A 16,509-nucleotide genomic window follows, 5' to 3' on the forward strand; every position below is an offset into this window, starting at 1 on the left:
TTGGCAGACAAAGGATTAATAGTGCACCATCAAGTAAAATACAGTGGTTTAATATAACTCTGATAACTTTCTACCATCTATCTCTCCACCTAACTTTTACATTTCTTAAAACATATTCCTTTTTTTAAAATAGAATAATACTGTATTTTATACAATTTGTATACCATTTTCTATTTAAAGAGAGAAGCCTGCATATTTGCAGTGGAATTACACAACCCTTGAGACTTTGTTTCACCACCTGCACTACTTATAAACATAGTTATACAGCAGTCTTAAAGAAAATAACATCCTAAAAATAATGAAGACATAACCAGTTTGGCATGAAAGCACGAAACCACACCATATTTTTTGACAGCTGAGTGGGAGTAATTATACAGCAAGTTGTTGTTAGATGCTTAGGCTGTATCTAATAAGCTATAAACCAAGAAATATATGCTTGAACATTCATGGGGTGCTTTGAGAATTAGCGGAGTTCTTATTTTCAAAGATATAAGCAGTATTTAAAAGTTGCTATTCGTATTCATTTTACCCTTGTAAAACCGTATGTGATGCATCTAAATTGTAATGCAGTGTCTCTTATCTTTAGTCTACTAAACCAAAACTGCCAACAGCCCAACATATAATTTGTTGGTGTCTACATATGTGTGCTGCCAAACTCCTTGATTTGACTGGGGGAACAATCATTACAAACAAGGCCTAAGGACCAAGTAGTGATTATGAGGGGTAAAATAACATTTAGCCTCAACAAACATATTAAAAATCAAACATTAGTGCAGTGTTTCTTCATATTTTATAATAGAGGACTCAAGTTAAGTCTGAGAGCAGCTTCACAGACCCACATTTGGGTAAGGCTTGGCTTGTCAGTTGTTTATTTTTTTTTCCTTTTGACTATTCTTTTGTTTAAGTTTTTCTTACCAACTTATTACTCAGTGGTAAGGTATAGGATGGGAGAGTTGATTATTATGATAAAGGCAGAAAAACATCCCAGAGGTCTCTCTGGGATACCTATAAAAGAGAAATATATATTTAATAAACACAAAATCAAGATAAATAAACAAATCTTAAATTCAAACATAAAGATAATCAAAGGTAAAACACACTAATCAGTATAGGTACTCTACTTCAGGTACTGACACATAACTTAAGAACTACTCTAGAGTTTGTCACTCCAGTCTTTAAACAATACAGTACTGTATATGGGGTTTTTTTTTCTCAAAAAGAACAATTATTTTTTGGCCAACAGTTAATGATCACTTTTCTGGGACATTACTGTCACAATGTTTTGTTATTAATATTTTTTTTTTATTTTCTCTGTTATTTCTGTATATGTTTTGTATTCCTTGTTCCATTAATTTAGTGTTTTTTCCATTGTAATTCCTTTAGTGATAGTAGTTTCAATTAGCAGAAAAACTTGAATTTCTGTACTAATATTACAGAGCAAAGGCATTCGTTCTTCAGTTATTTTGCCAATAAAATAGATATTGTATTAATTACTTCCTGCTTTTATTAAAAATGGAATGTTACAATAGTTTAATGTGTCTTTGCTTTTTAATATTAAGGTACCAATAATTATTGCAGGACCCTAGTATTTTTAACACGACAGGCTTGGGATCCCTTACCCAGAAACTTTTTAGTCGGAAAGCTCCAAAGTACTGGAAGGTCTCCCCTACAGCCTATCTAAGCAATAAATGTATCAGAGTGTATCCAAGCAATTTGAAGGACACATTAGATTGCCTTTACCGTAGGTGACAAAACTTTTCTAAATGCCGAAGCATGGGGGAAAATACAGTATAGTCTTCTACATTTTCCTCACATATAAGGTATTTTAATTCTTTTGCATGTAAAGGTATTTTCACACTCTTTGTCAACTACAGAAGAGGCAATCTCCCACTGACGAGATTCATTATGGTCTGAATTAGTTCTGAAGGAAGAAGCAGATATGAATAATTTCCGCCTGCCCTCCAAGAATGACAAATACAGCTCTGAAAATAAAAATATGGTTACATTCAATATGCTTTATTTATGTTAAAGGAAGGAAACAACTTGCAGCACTTAAGTACATATTGTAAGCTTGTGGGATCCACAACAGACACTTTCTTCTTTTTAAGTAGGTTTATTTACACACAGAGGTGACCATTTCAGGATAAAAAAATAAATCATAAAAATAAATCCTGCCCACTGGACGCTACCTTCACACATTTTATGAGTTCTCTTAATAAACTGGGCTCTTATGGACTACCAGTAAGAAAACATGTCTTAGGGTCACCCCTGTTCTAACAATTCTACTTGGGGGATTGCTCAGCCTCATGGCTTTCCTCAATCAGACAGACTCTCTCTCTCTCATGGGTCAAGGGCTTCTTCTGCTCCTTGCAGTTGCAAGCAGCACCCAGCCTCTCTGGGAGTTCCTCACACAGGCAGGTATCCTTTCTGCTCTGTGCCCTGCTAAGAGAGACCTTCTGACCATTCCAGGTGCCTAGATCTCTATATAAATATATATATATATATATATATATATATATATATATATATATATATATATATATATATATATATATATATATATATATATATATATATATATATATATATATATATATATGTATATGTATATATATATATATATATATATATATATATATATATAGTCTCTCTATAACTGTACAACCATTACAGGAGGTAACCTGCAGTAGAAATATGTGCCTTGCATTCATATAGGTTTTTTTAATCTATTTTTGCTCCATAAAAGTGATTCTGCTCCTTCTAATTGGCTTTGTTTGTTTAAATTAATTTTCCTTATTCATAACAATTGGAATTATAAAAACTGCTAGACTCTAGAAATGAATCTACTGAACCATCTAGGGGCATTGGTTCTTCAATGATTTGCTAGTATTATGGCTCTAATAATTGCTTGCCACGCTTATAAATATATGAAATGGGCCTCTCACTTTATGGTGCTAATTAAAGGGTTTTAATTATTGTCATTCTTCTTTTGCCCCTTTAATGTGCTCTATTAGAAAAAAAGAAAAACATTTCGCAAATATGTGATTTTCAGTATTTGTCAAAATGTCATACTGTGCTTGTTTTTTTTCTTCTAGTAAACAGAGATAGAATTTGCAACAATTAACCCAATACAGTAAAGAAAGCTGAGAAATAGGACGGACAGCATGTAAAATACACCAGCTATATATTTTATGCAATAAAAACATATGTTGCACAAATATTTGCATTTAAGCAAACAATGAGTGCTGATATCTGATTAACCAGGTATTTGTGCTCCATTTAAACATGTGTGGATGACCGTATTTCTGTTCAGTGACCTGAGTATCACTACATGTTCAGAGTAGTGCAGTTCAGTGTCAGCCAAACATTCAGCAATTTAGGTCTGTTGTTTTAACAGTAAAATCTATTAGTAAAAAATTGCCAAAGTGAATTTAAAATCAGCAAGCATTTGTCTAATTATACTGTATACATATTACAGAAACTACTGTATTGAATATGGGATCTGTTATCTAGAATGCTCAGGACCTGGGGTTTTCCGGATAACAGGTCTTTCTATAATTTGGTTCTGCATGTATGCTAAATCAAAAAAGAATAAGTAAACCCAATAGGATTGTTTGTCCTCCATTAAGGATTAATTATATCTTAGCTGGGATCAAGTACAAGATACTGTTTTCTTATTACAGGGAAATAGGAATTATTTTTAAAAATTTTAATTATTTTGTTAAAATGGCATCTATGGGAGACGGCATTACCTTAAAGGGGTGGTTCACCTTTAAGATAACTTTTAGTATATTATAAAATGGTCAGTTCTAAACAACAATTCAGTTGGTCATCATTATTTATTTTGTATAGTTTTTAAATTATTTGCCTTCTTTTTTGGACTCTTTCCATCTTTCAAATGGGGGTCACTCACCCCATCTAAAAATGAATGCTCTGTAAGGCTACACATTTATTGTTATTGCTACTTGATATCACTTGTTAAAAATAGTAATCAGGCCTTTCCTATTCATATTCCAGTCTCTTATTCAAATCAAAAATGGTCAGGTCCTTTGTTTTGATTTTTTTTAAAGGAACAGTAACATCAAAAATTGAAGGTGCATCAAAGTAATTAAAATGTAATCTACTGTTGCTCTGCACTGGTAAAACTGGTGTGTTTGCTTCACAAAGACTACTATAGTTTAGATAAACCAGCTGCTGTGTAGCAATCCAAAGCTGTGAAAAAGGAGAAAAGGCACACAAAACAAAGCAGATAACAGATAAAATTCCATTGTATTGGACAGGACTTATCTTTTATGTGCTTTGTAATTTGTGCCTTTTCTCATTTTTTCTGCCCAATGGCTACACAGCAGCTTATAAACTATAGTAGTATTTCTGAAGCAAACACACCAGTTATACCAGTGCATGCTAACAGTATATTATATGTTAATTACTTGAAAATGTTTTCATTTTTCTGGTGTTACTGTTCCTTTAAGCTATTTTTCTTCAACTGTGATAATCACATTTATTTTTTCTTTACACTTCTAGATATTGCTTAGCTTGTTTGTGGCAGTTATCCTGGACAATTTGGAGCTTGATGAAGACTTGAAAAAACTTAAACAGGTAAGGTTCCATGATATATACTGTAGTTACAGCATTCACATAATGGTGACCAAGCTATATTTTGTGTCAAATTAACACGTCTTTTTTAGCCTTGGCTTGTATAATTTTTTACATTCTTTGACACAATGTAAAAATATACCATAGATTGAAAGTAAATGACATTTTGTGGTAGAAAGTTTATTAACTTTTATTATATCAGTTTTAGCAAAACATTTTGGTAACCTTGTTAACCTTGTCTGCAGAGGAAGTGTCAAGCCAGGTAAGAACATATAAAGGGGAAGTAGACCTACAAGTAGCATGGCAAAATATTAGAAATGTGAAACATTTTAATGCTAGATTAAGGATTTTTTTTACATACTCTGAGGACTTATATGTGAAATATAAAAAGCACAACATTTTTACTGCTTATTAATTAATCCATAAAAAACTTGTGTGGACTGGCAAAACCTTTATCTAATTCATAAAAAGCCTTGCTCATATATCTTTTTATTAATAACTTTTATTACATTAACCCTCTGGACAATGGTATGTTCAGATATATGTTATATGCAGGGCATACTAACCGTGCCATGTAGAGTAATAAGAGTAATGTACATCAGTGAGGGGATGTACCACAAAAAAGGGCTTTCCTCTAATTGTATATGAAAAGAGTTTAACACCATATACTGACACAACATATCAAAACATAATAACAAACTAAATAAATGAATACAATTTATAAAAACTAGTTATCACATGCCATGTTTTATTAATAATTTCCATATTGCTGATTTTGTTATAGTTTTTTAAATTATACATTTAAAAATATTTTTTTTATTTTATACATGAGAATAAATGCACCCACATATTCCCTTTTAGATACCTTATGTTCATTGCTTAAGATGTCATATGTTTCCACTGGTAGATTATAATGGATAATGTACTACCACTGTAATTTATATATATGTTACCAGTCACCTCAGAGTTCTGTGACCTGTATAAAAGCACTGAGCCTTAGCAACTATTAATATCTTTATAGATAATTGTAGAGGGGATCTTATCCACTATATATTTTACAGGTGAGCATTTCCCCAACATTTTCTATAAATAATAACCTTAGAAGTGTGACGTTGTTACATAATTTAGTTTTTTTTTTTTTTTGGCAGATTTGAAAAAAATACTATAATTTGGGTGAAAGGAGGAGGTTGTATTCTTGTAATCAAATTATCTCCATTGGAAGGGCCAATTTACGCATTTAGCTCAAGAAATAATAATTTTGTCTACAGTAATAAGCAGAAAGTACTTGCAGCACACACCCTATTAATTGGGCTCATGCTGAACTAGGGGTATACTGTTCCTTTAAGTAAGGGATGGGAAATATCATGCTGCAGATACTGGAAAAGTCATCATGAATATTCAATTTAAATAGACAGTACTGCACTACACTGGTATAAATATTTTGTCTTGATTATACAATGAATGTTGGAGGTGATGTGTCATTTTGGGAGATTAATGATTCAGAAAAGATCTTTGTAAATTTAAAGGCATCTGTATTTTAAACTTTTTTGTGTTTGATAAAAAATGCTGAGAATTAATAAATGAATCTCTTCGTTTTAATTGGAGAATTCCTTAATATAGATCCAAAATGTGGTGATACAGTGAAAAGTTGCCAAAAAAAAGTGGGTAATTTTGTAGTTAAGAAAGCTTTTTAAGAGTAACTCGCGATCAAAATTGAGTCCAGTGCCCTGCAAACTGTATGTATCCACATCCAATCAAGTGATTTCATTTTTACTTTCTTAATATATTCCTTTATGCTCTATATTACCATTACAATACCAAGTCTGTAACTGATGAGTTTATATGGAGATCCTTTATGTAAAAAATTGTAGAGGGCTATAGGGCAATGTATTGTCTACCTGCCTACCTGCTGTTTGCTTATGCTTGGGGCACTGGATGAAGCATTTTGTAAAAACAGCAGGCTTGTTTGTTAGATTAATCACATTGTGCTCAAAAAAGGGGCCAGAATCTTGTTGTGATGCTGTAAAAAAAGTATGTTTTGCTTAAAATGTGTGTCATGCAGATTTAATGTTAATTAATCTGTCATATCTGTAAGTGTTAACATGACCTGGAAGGTGGAAACCCCTCTCATGCTGAGTATGCGACATTTGTATTTGAACTTGTCTTCCATCCTCAAAATCAAGGTCCCTGTAGCCAGCACATATCGCATTTATTTGTATCTATAGAAACTGCATCTTACTTATTATCCAGTAATGTTGTGTTTCAGGCTTGCTCATCAACTGGAAAAATCCATTAGGGAAACAGAGCCCAGAATAACAGCAGTGTTATTCATAGAACAAATTGTATACTTTGCACAAGGGGAAATACAGAATTTTAACTAGGGTTTCCTTTTTTAAATCCTTTCATGGTGCAACTCCCAGGCAGATGGTCCAGACATTATGCAGCACATTTATAAAGCGCGCACAAAAAATAAACTGTATACATACTGAACATTATTTTGGGAGCAGATTAGAACAAATGCATTAGAAAAGCAGCATTCAAATACACTGTAACTAGTTTTGCAGTTTAACAAAAGTACAAAACAACCCTTTTCAATAAACATACACTGATCAAACATTTGCAGAGCATATTACTTAACCAACCACATTTTGTTTTCCAATTTTTAGCATAATGTTTTTTTAGAACCCCAACCTCTATGTTCCAACAATCATTTTGCGAATCTTACCTTAATTTACCAAAATCTTATAGCCTTTTTCTTGTGCTGTGAGTCTAGCTCAGTGGGCTCAGTCATACAACAATTATTTTGCCCTCAATAAGAATCACCTTTGTATGTATCAGAAATGCAATGTGTAACGATTTCAGGCATTTTGGGCCTATTTGTTTGGGCTATTATAAACATGGCAGGCAAAACATACAGAATTGTTCCCTGTGTCTGTTGCCTAAAAATGTCAGTGGTTTAAAAAAACATGTACAGCAGGATCACAAACCTCTTGGCCATTTTAAGAGATGCCAATAAAGTCTTTTAGTTTAACTTTTCTGGAGCAGATGCTGCTTGTCCACACTTGTTAGCATAAATGCATATTGATGTTAAAACATTCCTAATTGTTTTTTTAAATGTAAATGTGCTTTAAGAAATTGTGTTACACATCTTTGTGTCTCAGTGTTGGTTCCACTGGATATCAACCAACCAGGTGCATGGTTTGATCATTCTAAGTTTTTAGACTAGTAGAAGGAAACTGCCATCTCATTGGATCAAAGCCATGTTGCCGTGTTACAAAATAATCTCAGCACCCTGTAAATTATGAATATAACATATTGTTGCTTATATACCTAGGATGAACGAGCTGTCTTTCAAATTCTTGCCATTACATTAAAATATACATTTTATGCAATATGTATGCAACGAGGATTTGCATCAAGCTGTATTAGAGACAGGAGGCACAAACACATTAGCATTAACTTGCATTAATATAGCAGGGAATATCTTTTAAACAGAAAATGTAATTATACATTAAATTTCAATAACTTTAAAGCCTAAATTGGACTCTATTCACTTGGGATACAGTTATGATTATGTTCATTTAGCTGTTGTATTAATTGCACATTCCCATATAGTATGTTGGAAACATACTCTTGATGAAAACAGCAGAGAAGATTCTTTGTGTTCGTTTTTCAGCATGTTTTCAGTAAGTAAACTTCACTTAAACTGCATTTAATAAAAACATGGGTAAAAATAATTTTTAAAGTGCATTTTTTTCCAAAGCATAATAACAATGAAATAAGTTGTAAGAATATTTTGAAACCAATGCAGCTTTTTTACTGATAGAGAGCACTGAAGAGAGTTCAATTTCTGTTCTATGTAACAAAACAATAAGAATAAAATGTATTTTACCCACAATCAATGTTCTTACTTAGCATTTCATAATAATTGCTAACTCCCACAAAGTAGAATGTTTTGTAACTCTCACAAGATATAATAATATGGACAAAAATTTGCAGTGGTAAATTTGCACAACTTGCAGTCAGTTTTATCACAATAACATGTAATGTCTTAGATGCAAAGTTGTGTGTGTGTAGACAGGGGTGATTCTGGCCCCTCCACCGCCTGAGGCAGCAGCAGTTGCTGCCACCCCCCTGCCCATGCACTTACCTTTTTGCGCCTGATGGGGTCCAGGGGGTCCACGAGGGCGGCAGAGAGGACCAGTACGCTAGCGCAGAGAGCCTAACTGCGCTCTCTGTGCTTGAAGAGCCGAATTTTGGGTTTGAAAACCAAAAATTTGACTCTTAAAGTACCAGGAGAGGCATTTTTGCTGCCCCTGGTACCTAGTGGGGAGCTGCTGCCTGAGGCGACAGCCTCAACTCGCCTCATTGGCGAAGCACCCCTGTGTGTAGGCAAAACAAAGGGAGATTAGATATAAAAACCCCTTAATGCAGGTGTTAATTCTAGGGAAGCTTTGTGTCCTGTACTTTGCACACTTTGGGCTGTGTGTCTTTGTTTCCTACCCTAGGTGGGAAATACACATTTTATAATGGTTTGCATTGGTTGCACTGGGTAAACATGTTGCATTGTTGAAAAAAAAATGTGAGCAGAAAATGTCTTTTCTTTAATAAAACATCTCTGGCAGAGCCTTAAACATTTTGTGCTAAAATGGCACTTAATCATAGCCTGTGTTTCAGACAAAGCAGCTTTAACAAATGATATATTGTGTGCTAGGTTTCCTAGGCTCCTGCTGTAACTGTCTCTCAAGAATTTCAAGTGTTATATTTTATCAGCAGTGCACCCTTTGTACATTGCAAGTAACTGATTAAAGGCAATTTCAATTCTTAATTTATATGTTTGGTTATAATACATAAACAGATATTAAATTCATTCTGAATCATGAGGTCAGTGTACCAATAGTGGCACTGTAATATTATTCAAAAGAAAAAATTGCCAATACCTGTGCTTGCTGTAAACGGGGTGCTCCCAAATTTATTCAAGGTGCTTAAAGACACTTTACAAACGATCAAACGTTTCGGGACCGCATGGCCCTTCCTCAGTGATCACTGAGGAAGGGCCATGCGGTCCCGAAACGTTTGATCGTTTGTAAAGTGTCTTTAAGCACCTTGAATAAATTTGGGAGCACCCCGTTTACAGCAAGCACAGGTATTGGCAATTTTTTCTTTTGGATTTACTACTGGCGAGTGGCTAGGCCAGTGCCATATACACCTGTATCCCCTGTATTGACTTTGCATGAATACTGTAATATTATTTACTGTATTCTCTGTGAGATTAGTTACTGAGATCACTGTGCCATTAGTTGCTTAGAGTTATTGTGCCAATAGTTACTGTGTAGCGATGAGCAAAGTTTTTTGACAGGTTTCAACGCATAAAAAAAATAAATAAAATTAATGTTGGCCATTGCCGCCGCTTCATACATTTTCAGCGAATCGAAACAAGTCAGATTTGTCCATCACTATTACTGAGCCATTATTTACTGGTAGTCAGTGCAACGGATGTCAATCACATTATCACAAATTTGTGCCAGCATATTTTTTATGTGCAATACATTTTTCCATATAAATGTACTTGCCATCTATGATGAGGTGAGCAGGAACCTAAATCTGAGATGGCAGTGGATGTGATCTACTTCAGTTTTGCTAAAGCATTTCATTCAGTGCCACACAGAATGTAACTGGTTAAATTGAGGAATATTGGCCTAGTACATAATATTTGTACTTAGACAGCATTTTCATATTGGACTGGTTTTGTTAGTGGCGTACCACAGGGGTCTGTTCATGGTCCTTTGTTTTTTAATTTGTTCGTAAATGACTTTGCAGTTGGCATTGTTTTTTTGCATTTTTTATTGATAATACAAGTACTAAAATCCTGTACAGATGGTTGCTGCTATGGACAGACAGTTAACTAAATATAAGATCCGGGCAGCAAACTGGCAGTTCAATGTTGATAGAAAGCAAGGTTATGCACTTGCTAAAAAATAACATAAATGCAAGTTATACACTAAATGGAAGAATATTGAGAGCCTCCTTAATTAAAGGACACTTGGGGGGTGCCGTATTTTCAAGAAAAGTGAAGATTACAACATGATGCTCATATAGAAGTACACCTGCTGTTTTCTACTATCAGGAACACCAGAATGAGTTAAAATTTCAGGTCAAGATGTGCAATGCTGATGGAGACCTATCCACACAGACTCAAGGCTTTAATTGCTGCAAAAGCTGTATCTACTAATTTGAAGGGGGTGTATACTTATGTCATCAGTTATTTTGTGTTTTTCATTTTAATTATTTTAAATTACTTTGCAGAAATCTGTTACCACATTCACATGAGTCAATTTTCGTTGATCATTGTCAAAAACAAAATAAGATTCTCTGTAATCCAATGTTCTATGGCAATAAAGCATAACAAACTTCCAATAGGGTTCATACTTATTTGTTGATAAAATGTGCCATATGTTTTTCAATCTGTTGCCACCAATCATGATCTGATATTATAGCCAACAATTTTATTAGAAATCCCATATATCTGCAAATATTTGTTTTTAGAAAACAGTTTAGTTTTAGTTTAGTTGGGTTATTTGTTTAATGAAACCACTGCCAGTATATTTTCCTGGGTATTTTATTAATAAATGATAATGTTGTCCACAAGTGCATAAATCTTATCTCACGGGTTTCATATTAAATTGATGGTAAACAGAGAAAAGTGATATTATGTGAGAGATATACCTGGGTACCTGGCTTGTTGGGAACCCTAGGGGGCCACAGGGGCCTCAAGGGGCCACAGAAATGGAAAGCAGATCATTATAAAAATGCAAAAAGGGCAACTGCGAGTCCAATTTTCACTGAAATATTTATGGCAATGGCAGCCAACTGGTTAACCCCACATATAACTAATACTTATATTGAAAATATGCATATTTTAGGAATGTGCAGTGTGGAGTTAAAAGGATAAACAATCACAAATTGCTGCCATTTCCATTATCAGCTATTGTGTGACTCAATAAAGCAGCCATTAAACGAATGCTCCGAACATTTCTATTCTACCATGCAAAGCTTTATTTAATTTCCTGTGGTATCTCCTGCTTTTGTTAGAGTTTTGGTAATTACATTTTCTTTGTTACATCAGTTCTATTCTTCTGTCTTCAATTACACTGTCATTGAAAACTCTGGAATACATATTGGATAAATTGTTACCTGCAAATGCAGACCGTTCTGTAAAGGCTGTGGCTGAGTGCTGCATATTAATTAGGGGCCGTTTGGATTAGATGTAGTTGTGTTTAATATATTTATTGAATCTAATCAGTATGTCTTATTAATAGCTCACAAGATAATTTATTTGATTGCAAGGAAGCTGTAACATTGGATATTTAGACAATAGAAACAAACTGAATAAATGTGTAGTGCGGAAAGCACAAAACTGGTATAGCTGCTTTAGATAACAAGACAGAGTCCTATAGATGGACAAATAGGATAAAACATTTATGGGAGTTATTTAATCATGTGAAATCCAGTAAAGAGAAATAATACCTTGAGCTTAAAATGTGTGAATTGTGTAAATCGAAAATTTGTTTATGTTCATTAGAATGTTCCTGGAAGCTAGGAAAATGTGTTGTTTTTCAGTGTTTACTCGCTTTTTTTTGTGTGCAGGATTCAGTCTTGATTTAACCTTTGGCAATTATTAGAAATGAATCTGAACACTTAGGGGTGACTTATTAATAAGCAAATTTGATTTTTTGCCACAATCTGAGTAGAGCGATCGAATTTGGTGAGTTTTCACGTCATCTAAAAGGAACACAAAGGTTCACAAAATCAAATGTTGGTAAATGTTATTAAAGCAATAGATAACTGAAGCTGATACATTTTTATTCATGAGGTACAATTTTGGGGGGGAGTCTGAATATACAAATTGTAGCCTGGACACATTTAAGGGCGTGTTTAATATGCTGTGTAAAATTTAATTTGCCCAAAAAACGGTGTAAAAAGTTGTGTTAAATAAAAGGTGAAGGTGTGTGTAATTTTACCCCCTGCAAACGACAGATTTGATGCCATTGTTTCTGGCGGAAGTCACATAAGATGCCACTTTGGGCAGATATCCAGTTTTGGAGTGGGTTTTGGTAGGTAGAGGGTTGCAAGTTTTCAGAGCACTATAGATACTGTGAAATAATATATAGTAGTAGGTCTCATAGCTGTATATGGTTTTGCATTAAACTAGGTATAAAATAATCAACAAAATGCAATATTATTCTCACTTACTGCAAATAACACATACCATGTACCAATGGTTTTTATGTTCCTCTGGGGTCTGCCACAACATTAAATTGTCTGCATTAATGTTTTGCTATGTAAAGCAACTCTTAATAGTGAAAAGTGTAATGGATTTTTTTAAACTTAATTTTACTATTTTTAGTAATTAACTATTCTACCTTTACTAAGCAAAAATAATGTTTTCTTTCTCACTAAAAGTCTTATGGATCAGTATGACACCACTTGTCTTTTACTGTCCATGCATCTTTAAAGGCTATAGGAAATATCTGTAGCACAATAATAATTACAATCTTGAACATAATCTGCCTGCATAGTGACATATGCAGTAAGACCTAGCCATATTTGGGTCCCAGTCACCTATTGAATTTGGACAACTATTATTGCTCAATTAAATTGGGTTGAATAGAGAACACAATTATTACTGTACTATTCTGCCTCTAAGGGGCATATTTATCAAGGGTCGAATTTCAAATTTCAAAAACTTCGAAATTCAAATTCAAAAAGACCAACCGAAATTAAGTCGATGTTTTTTTTGGTCGAATAGGTCCGCTTTCGATCAAATAGGTCCGAATTTGGCCAAATTCGAATCCCAACAAAAACGTTTTCATAGTCCACCAATTGACTCCAAATAGGTTCTAGGAGGTCCCCCATAGGCTAAAACAACAATTCGGCAGGTTTTAGATGGCGAATGTTTTAAAGTAGAATTTTTAAAGAGACAGTACATGATATTCGAATTTTCAATTTTTTTTAAATTAAAATCGAATTTGGACCATTCCCTAGTCGAAGTACACAAAAAATAGCTCGAAATTAGATTTTTTTTTTCTTTGAAAATTCACCACAACCTTTGATAAATCTGCCCCTACATATCATGCCTGTTTTTTTTAAAAATTTCTTCCCGTCAGTATACACTATCAATAAATATGTTATGGCACAAAAGTTGCTTTCTAATTATACCTTTAAAAGTGTGATAAAGTACTTTCCCACTGGACTAAAAAAATTGCAAAGTATTCGTCCATATCAGTCAGATATGTATAACCAATGGGATGTATCTTCTGTGCAGATTGGTAATTAGTTTACTTTTAACCTTCACACAAGCTCTCCATCCTCCCATTCTACTGCTAGAACTGCCCCCCATTGCCAGCTATATTTTTACTTATTCTGTAACACCTCCTAATATAGTAAATGAAAACCTACAAATATAGGCCTAATCTATGGACTTTAACAGTATGGAGGAAGCCAGTTTATAAAAAATTATCACGTTTTGTTTTCTTTTCCAATTTGAAAAAACTAAAAAATGTGGAATGTACGCTTATTTTTTTTTTTATTAACCATGTATTTCAAAAATAACTCAACCCCAATCAAAGAAGAAAAAGTAACCCGCTAAATCACTCAAATAACAGCAGTCACAGATTGGGCCAGCTTGTAGCCTTATTCAATCACCTTAAAACTCGGGTTTCAATATAAAGTGCAGTGCTATAATTGTATTACGTTCATTAAAAAACAATTACTTGAGTTAATCATTAATAAATTAATAAAGTGCAGTGCAATATCAACCCTTCAGTGATACAATTTTAAAAGACAAAAGTTGATGCTTGTGCCCAGGCTTCAACAAATTATAAGCCACCAATTACCCTTAGCTGGGATAAACCCACTAAAATATTGTAAATAGCAACGTTGCTTGAGAATTGGATGCTTCTATTCCCCCCTCAAATTGTGCTTGAGGAATTAGTTCATTAATTATAAAGTGCTTTATAGTGTGGAATAATTAATTAGAGTAAAAGGTAATTAAAAATTAATTAATTAGAGTGACCACAATTAATAGGATAAGAATTATAGTAATTGCTCAGTTCATGAAAACAGGAGAGAAACTGGAAGGAAAAGGAAGGTGGAGTTGTCCCAAATCTACTGCCTAATATTTTCTATCCCTGGGACACCACAAAGGCTGAGAAGGCAGAGCAACCGGGACTGGTGGTCTCAAATTTTAACTAAGCCCTAATGCTGTAGAAGGCTATTGTATCCTAAAAACCACAAATCCACGGCCTCCTGAGAAATAAGATATGTGAGAAGAGAGATACAGATACGAACTGAGCAATTTCCACCACCCCTCCAATAGTTGACCGATGAATTAAATAATTTAAATTGATTTTTAAAAAACTAAAAGATCTGTAGACACAGGAATGCCGATGCGCGTTTCGCAATGTCAGCTTTTTCAAGGCTTGATAATTCTGCCACCCCGTCAAGGTTGTGATGACACAATCAGGACATAAAATACTATAAAGCTTGTTGCCATGCTTTTTAAGCAATGAGAATGGTAACTTATTGAGGAAATGTAATCAGAGCTTCATCTAATGGGACTATAAATTAATATTATCAATTAAAAACTGGTCTATTTTTTAAATATAGTAATCATGTACACTGTAGTTTCCCCTTCTCTGCAGATGGCAGTCAGATTTTTATTGACATTTGGGTCTCCCTGAATCATTTATAGTGGCTGATGCATTAGATAGCTTTTAAAAGGGATTGGATGTTTTTTTAGCAAGTGAGGGAATACAGGGTTATGAAAGATAGCTCATATCTTTCTGCAAGAACCTATCCAGCAACCTACAATATTCCTTAATGTACTTCTCCTCTCTACTACAGTTCCTGCGTAATCACAGGAACTGCCCTTTGGGGATACCCGTTTTAAAATGACTCGGATGACACGAGTCAGCCCTCAAAAGGGAATTACCCATACAGGGTTTTATGAAGACTGTGGTCACTATCTCTCCTTCCTCTATATTAATGGACAAATCCAAATGTCACATTCTAAATACTAAATACTAAAACAACTCGCAAATTTCAGGTTCAAAGCTTCATTGTTTACACCAGCAATAAATCCATCGTATGATTCCCTGTCAACTGCCCACACAAACAATAGATCATTTATGTAACGCCTGAATAAGATGATATGTTCCAAGCATGGGTCTCCTCCCACCAACCCATGTAGAGGTTGGCGTAGGTGGGTGAAAATCATGCCCCCATTGTGTGTGAGCAGGTACCAAGTAGCCTCAGTAAAAAATCCTTTTCTCCCTCAGTAAAGACACTGTACCTATCTAGATGATATTTGATAGCCGTCATGCCTTTCTCATGTGGTATGCTTGAGTACAATGAAGCCACATCTGCGATCCCCCAACCAAATATACTCTTCCACAGTACTCTCTGCAACAGCTGTAAAACCTCCTCTGTATCCTTCAAGTAGGAGTCAAGACATTTAACCAGTGGCTGTAACATTATATCGACTAGCTCTGACAGCCACCTTAGGGAGGTGACAAAAGATTGGTATTTGGGGCTTATCAGGCACTATGGTTTTCTATGTTCTTTCAGTAACAAGGCCTATCTGTCTACCACTCTACTATGTTATTATGTAATACATTATTATATCTCATTGTGGGGGCTCATTTATCAACACAGGGCAAATTTGCACCTGGGCAATTTATAGCACTCATTCACTAGATTTCAGCCACTGAGAGGTACACAACATGAAAACAAAATTTTGACTGGTTGCTTAGGGTTACTGCCCAGGTACAATGTGGCCATTATTGATAAGTGCTAACCATAATTAACATATAAATCAATGTGTTTGAAATATAATAATACCTTACAAAAAGG

General features: G+C 34.2%; 1 protein-coding gene across 4 annotated transcripts in view; it reads left to right on the top strand.

Moving 5' to 3' along the window:
* nalcn.S (sodium leak channel, non selective S homeolog) overlaps positions 1-16,509 on the top strand; it is a 182,018-nt gene that overhangs the window by 87,876 nt on the left and 77,633 nt on the right. For all 4 annotated transcript variants that reach the window (XM_041584259.1, XM_041584261.1, XM_041584260.1 and 1 more), the window contains one exon: positions 4,525-4,599. In XM_041584259.1, coding sequence (XP_041440193.1) covers positions 4,525-4,599 — 75 coding nt within the window. The remainder of the gene's footprint in view (positions 1-4,524; positions 4,600-16,509) is intronic.

The sequence above is a fragment of the Xenopus laevis genome, chromosome 2S, assembly GCF_017654675.1.
Source record: "Xenopus laevis strain J_2021 chromosome 2S, Xenopus_laevis_v10.1, whole genome shotgun sequence".
In the NCBI taxonomy this organism is placed as follows: domain Eukaryota; kingdom Metazoa; phylum Chordata; class Amphibia; order Anura; family Pipidae; genus Xenopus; species Xenopus laevis.